The sequence below is a fragment of the Salvia splendens genome, chromosome 19 (assembly GCF_004379255.2).
Source record: "Salvia splendens isolate huo1 chromosome 19, SspV2, whole genome shotgun sequence".
Taxonomy (NCBI): Eukaryota; Viridiplantae; Streptophyta; class Magnoliopsida; order Lamiales; family Lamiaceae; genus Salvia; species Salvia splendens.
In genome coordinates, this window is record NC_056050.1 from 17,925,720 (window position 1) to 17,932,184 (window position 6,465).

General features: G+C 35.1%; 1 protein-coding gene across 3 annotated transcripts; it reads left to right on the forward strand.

The window, feature by feature from the left end:
* Positions 1–459: 459 nt before the first annotated feature.
* Positions 460–4,097, forward strand: LOC121780343 (sclareol synthase, chloroplastic-like). 3 transcript variants are annotated; one of them, XM_042177921.1, is made up of 11 exons: positions 460–600; positions 684–748; positions 1,061–1,230; positions 1,331–1,428; positions 1,506–1,708; positions 1,788–1,897; positions 2,098–2,196; positions 2,286–2,504; positions 2,669–2,810; positions 3,110–3,355; positions 3,490–4,097. In XM_042177921.1, exons 1-11 carry the CDS (start codon positions 534–536, stop codon positions 3,772–3,774), a joined length of 1,704 nt encoding a protein of 567 aa, XP_042033855.1. In that variant the 5' UTR covers positions 460–533; the 3' UTR covers positions 3,775–4,097. The 3 variants fall into 3 exon arrangements, with proteins under 3 accessions (XP_042033855.1, XP_042033856.1, XP_042033857.1); XM_042177922.1 differs by having other exon boundaries at positions 1,533–1,708; XM_042177923.1 differs by having other exon boundaries at positions 3,501–3,629.
* The last annotated feature ends 2,368 nt before the right edge of the window (positions 4,098–6,465 follow it).

Consider the following 6,465-nt stretch of genomic DNA (forward strand, 5'->3'; position numbering starts at 1 on the left):
AACACACACATACGTGGGGAATAGGTGAGGAAAATTAGGGATTTGACCCTGCTGTGCAGCAGCGCCAGATGATGGTAAAAATTAAATGTACAAAACTGCCCTCCAAGGTTCCGGGGGTGTTTTGGCCCTAAAATGTTCAAAATGGGAAAAAATTGGCATACGTGATTATGTTGAATGCGGTGACTTTTTTTTTTGTTACGGGTATGAATTGCTACTTTCACATAAAGAAAATTCAAATCATAAGAAAAATATGATAGTTCAGAAAGGATATGTAAACCGAGAAGAGGAATGCATAACTAAATGTTGAAAAAAAGAAAATTCAAAATAAGAAAATTCATATCATAAAGACAATACTGACAATTCGGATGAAATGTGGAAAAAAAACAAAAGAAATTCAAACCACTGCCATTCGGAAAAGGATATTTGGAACATCTATATATGATCTCATTGCTGTTGCTACATCTTAACTATATATAGAGACAGCGGCAACCTCTGCGCCACCGCAGTCCCCCACTTTCCTGCCGGAACTGAAAATGTCGCTCGCCTTCGTCACCTCTTTCTCCGGCAACAGCGTTGGGAGTTTGAGGAATACTTTTCCACGTCAGCCTTTAGATGTTTATTGATAAATGCTTTCTTGACTGATTATGATTATTGGGTAGTAAATACATCTTGTATTTTCACAGGCCATGGATTTCCAGTTACGGCCAATAAATCATCTCTCACCTTTAGATGCAGCCTTACTACAACAGTAAGTTGTGAAAATCATTATTGTTTTCAGTTTTCAGTTTTATCTACACTACATAATAATTAATGAAGTGATAAGTTGAACACAGTCCAAAGGACTAGTCTGTTAGGAGAAAGATCTCATTTAATCATATACCCTGTCACAACAGATGTGGGAATTGGGCCCGTAACACAAGTACATCTCTTTATTTTATTGTGAAAGACCTTGTTTGAACTATAAATCTTTATGTTAGAAGATAATTAAAATTTATAATCCTTTAATGTCTCCAAAATGGACATATACCTACAGCTTGAATTCGAGCTCGATTTGTTGTAGGAGTTAAGGAAAAAATTGAAAGAGAAGTTCAAGGAGGAAGACAACGATTCTAGGGAAACTGCAATTGTTCATATACCATCTAATCTGTGTGTAATTGACACCCTTCAAAGGTTGGGACTCAACCGTTACTTCCAATCCGAAATCGACACTATTCTAGAGAGCACATACATGTAAGTAAAGAATTGATTTTGTGCTTCCATATTCTGTTCTCTAATTGTTTTTTGTTTTTCTTCTTCTAATGTTTTTGGTTTGATTTCCATGATCAAACAGGTTGTGGCAACAAAAACACAAAATTATGTTTTCCAATGTTGCTACTCATGCAATGGCATTTAGACTTTTGCGAGTTAAAGGATATGAAGTTTCCTCAGGTACAAACGATTCAATAAAATACATGACGATGATATATAGTAGAATAATTCATTAATTTTATGCACATCTAAACTAGAGGAACTTGCACCATATGATAATCAAGACGGCGTTAGCCAGCAAACAATTGACGTGGCGATGGTTATCGAGCTTTACAGAGCAGCGCATGAGAGAATATACGAAGAAGAGACCACTCTTGAGAATATACTTGCTTGGACCACCACTTTTCTCAACCACCAGTTGCATAGTAACTCCATTCCTGATAAGAAATTGCACAAATTGGTCAGTTCTTAATTATATATGCTTTCATTCATTCACTATTATATTTAAGTTTAGACTAATCTTCTCTCATAAATTCAAGGTGGAATTCTACATGAATAACTACCATGGCATACCCATAAGGTTGGGAGTTAGAAGAAACCTCGACTTATATGACATGAGCCATTATCAAGCTCTGAGACTTAAAAATAGGTATGCAATATTGTAACAACATTCAATTTATTGAAGTTGCTTTATTGGAGTAATTAATGTTTATGTGTTACTTTAATTGTTACAATATCAATTTGGACATCTTAGACTTCCGCTCAAAACTTTTTTGTATTTTCTTATATTTAATTTTTTGATAAATTTACCTTAAAAGACGAATCAAGCTCTGTTTATTGTTTCATCAGATTCTCAAATATATGCAATGAAGATTTTATAGCATTGGCGATGCAAGATTTCACTATTTGCCAAGCTCAGTACCACAAAGAACTTCAACAACTGCAAAGGTATGACTATGGCAATGTGCTTTATTTTTATGTTTATAGTATATAGTTTAAGCATAAAAATTGTTACATGAATTAACCAAATAATGCAGGTGGTATGCAGACTGTAGACTGGACACTTTGAAGTTTGGAAGACAAGTGGTATTCATTTCTTATTTTCTGGCTTCATTAGTCATCGATGATTGTGCGACGTCTGCTCATGCTCGTCTGGCCTTTACCAAAACAACTGTTCTTGTAACCCTTATCGATGATTTTTTCGACTATGGTGGTTCAAGAAAAGAGTGCTACCACATTCATGAATTAGTCAATGAGTAAGCTTAATTTCTTGCATTTTATTTCAAGTAAAATCATCAAGTGACCAAAATAATCCCAGCTATTGAATCGTATATTCTTATGAATTGATTGATTTTGAACTTGTTTAATTCCATATTTTATCAATCTATCTTGTTCATCATTTATACAATGAACAAAACAGATGGAAAGGAAAGGCGAGTGCAGAATACGAATCAAAGGAAGTTGAGATCCTTTTCACAGCATTGTACAATACAGTAAACGAATTGGCAGTGATGGCTGGTGTAGAACAAGGACGCAGTGTCAAAGAATTTATAATTGGAATGGTACGCGTAGATTAACATCTGACATAATAGAAAATACCCCAAAACTGAACATCCCATCCGATGAGATGAACTCTATGTGTTGATTCATATTTATAAATGTTACTGAAGATTATAATTGAATAGATATGTTAATTGGTTAACGATTGTAGTATATTTTTATGTTAATTATAGATATTATCTTTTTTTTATTTTCAGTTTTTCGGGTTCAGTTTTTGTAGTTTAGATTTCGGCTTTTTTGGATATATTCGCACATCTGATAATATAAATGAATCTTTTGATGGTAACTTATTAAAGTGCAGTGGGTTGAAGTACTATCATCATTCAAAGTAGAATTAGATACATGGAGCGATGGCTCGCAACAAAGCTTTGATGAGTACATGTCTACGTCGTGGTTATCGATTTCTGGAAAAATCGTAATTCTTGTGGCCTTGCAATTCATTGGCGTAAAGTTGTCCGATGAGATGCTCATGAGTGAAGAGTGTAGTGATTTGTCTAGGCACGTCTCAATCATTATCCGCCTTATCAACGACGTCTGCAGTTTTGAGGTAAGCTTCTTCCTCTTCTCACCTTTAAAATATTTAATAAATTCAAAATAAACATCTCATTTTTTAAAATATGAGGAGACAAATTGAATTAATTTTGAGAAAAATGAAAAATAAAAGTAAGGTGCATTTTATAGAAGGAACGCAGGGAGAATAAAGGGAACAACTGTATGAGCATTCTATTAGCCGATGGAAGAGGCGTTACTGAAGAGGAAGCTATTGCAGAGATAAAAGAAATAGTTGAAAATCACAGGAGAAAATTAATGCAAATTGTGTACAAAAAGGGAACAATTTTGCCGAGAAGATGCAGAGATACATTTATGGAGACATGTAAGGCTGCTTCTTATGTTTACACTAGCAGCGACGAATTTACTACTCCGCAAAAGTTGAAGGAAGATATGAAATCCTTCCTTGGTTTATAAAACTCTAAAAAGCGGAAAACATCGACGAAAATGTTGTGTTTTTCGTTATGATATGTAAATTCACTATGGCCTTCGATGGGAAATTGGATTCGTAAGCTATTAGAAATATGGAATAAACATGTGCATTGGCAGGTGCAAAATATAATTTTGGAAGAAAAAAATGGTATTTGTATATTAGTATAAAATTGCTAAAATAATATTTTCTAGAATATTCGATTAGGATGTGTACGCTTAGTCAATTTTCTAGAATAATGTATTTGTATTTTTTTTAGCACTTCAAAACTCTATAAGAATGGTGATGCTTTGTTCTTTTAGTGCCTAAATCTCATGCAGATTTGTTTCTCACTTATTTACATTTGTAAAGCGTTTAGAAGTTGTGTTTTTCGTATTGGCATATAAATTCACTATGGCCTTCAAATGGAAATTGGATTTGTAAGCTATTAGAAATATGGAATAAACATGTGCAGTGGAAGAGCTGAATTTGACATTTGTATATTACTATTAATTGACATTTTCTAGAATATACTATTAGGGTGTGTACGCTTTTCGAAATGGAAAGTATAACTGGTGAAGTTTTGGAAAGATTTTGGGTTGTATTTGATGAAGCTTTCTTAGCAAATGTGTGATGAACAATATTATCTTGGGTTGGGCAAACATGTGTTAAATCTGGGACACTGAACAACAAAAATAGCCAAAAATTCATGAACTTCTTCACCTTGGGGCTTGCATCTTCCCCGAACACGTCGAAAAGCATCGGCCGCAGCTTCCCCACATCGATATCTTCCTTGCCAGTTTTCTGCTTCAGCAACTCGATCAGCGTTGAGATTGGCAGAGATTTGTTCTTCACACCTTCTACTTCTTCCTCTTCCTCGTTGTCTTTGCTTTGGCCAAGTCTAACTTTCCTGCGCAGGTAGTTTCTGAAACCTCCAGATTCCTTCTCATCTTCATCATCATCATCCCCACTCTTCCTATGACTCTCTCCGATCTGCTCCTTTGATTCATCAATCAGCCCTCCGCTGTGGCACGAATCCGACACGATCGTGATCTGGCAACCGCTCGGCACTTTGTCGACCAAATCTCTAAAATCATCATGTGTTTTGTGATGTGTTTTGTGAACAAGAGTGAAGTAAAATCATAATAAGAGTGATGTGGTTTGTAAACAAGAGTGAAGTAAACTCATAATAAGAGTGATGTGTTTTGTGAACAAGAGTGAAGTAAAATCATAATAAGAGTGATGTGGTTTGTAAACAAGAGTGAAGTAAAATCATAATAAGAGTGATGTGTTTTGTTAACAAGAGTGAAGTAAAATCATGATTAATGTTTTAAGAAATTCCACTAAAATCCAAAGTCCGTTAAAAATGTCTGCTATTTTTCAATACTTTTGTAGTAGAAATCTAGTCTTTAAAGTCATTGCTACTTTCAAGAGTTGAACTTTATTAAAAATAATGGTATATTTATTGGCTTTTTATATCATTTGACACTATATATTTCATATTCCACCTCCACAATCCTAGCCAAAATCACATATATTTTCTTCTTAAAAAAATGAATCTGCAGATTCCATCACATTCATCATCACAATGTGTACATAACGCAATTTGAAGCTGCAATCTTCCTTCCAAACTGTATTTCTCCCCAATTTCATATCAACAAATAAGACTCTCCTTCTTCCTTTCTGCTTCCGATCGAGAAATACTAATTCTTAGCTAGAGAGAGAAAGAAATAAAGAGAGAAGAGAAGTAATTAATTGCCAGCTTAAGCGTATGATCTTCACCATGTCTGTGGCGGCGGCGGTGAGCGGGAGCGGAGGGATGGACGACGACGATGAGATTGGTGCCACGCGTCATTTAATGATGCAGATTTTCAGTTGAATAATGCACACCGACTAGTAATGCACACCGACTAATAATGCACCATTATAGTGTAATAATGCAGATCATCTGGACCGTTGATGAATGAGATCTAACGGCCCATATTAAGAAGAATAAAGGATCTAAGGGATGAATAGGAGAATAACGCTCCCCTATATATATATATATAGGGTAGTGTTAATCTCCTTTTCCTCCCCAAGTGTCTATTTCCTTCTTAATATCATCCATTAGATTGATGGAATGGATGGACTAGATTAAAAGGGGAGAGCTGATCCCATGTTGCATTATTTGTACTATTCTATGCATTATGAGCATATAAGAGTAAAAACACGATGGCTGTAACGTGTTTCAAAATGGAAGATCCTATAATTAAGCTGGATTTTCATATACCTTCCATCTACTCGCTCTCTCTCTCTCATTCCATCCCATCAACCCACGATAAACACCATTTCCCACCATTTCAAAACCGTTGAAACCCTAGCCGCCTCTCAAGTCGCAGACAAATCAATTACACAGTCGATTCTCGCCGAAAAAATCAACGTCTGTCGCCGATTCACAGATCTAAAGTATCGATTTTTGGTTTCACGCGCGCCGATTATTTAATTTTTTTAGTTTATTGCTGAGTTGTATTTGGTATATGTTCGATTTTTGCGATTGAAACCATACGGATTTTGTATATGTTTCTGGAAATTGTCGATTTTGTGTTCAGTGTGTTGTCGATTCTGTCCATTAATGACGATTTGGTTGATTATTCAGTTATATCTATGTTTTTTGTCGATTTGGAAGAAGGAATTTAACTGATTTCGTTGGTGTGTATGTG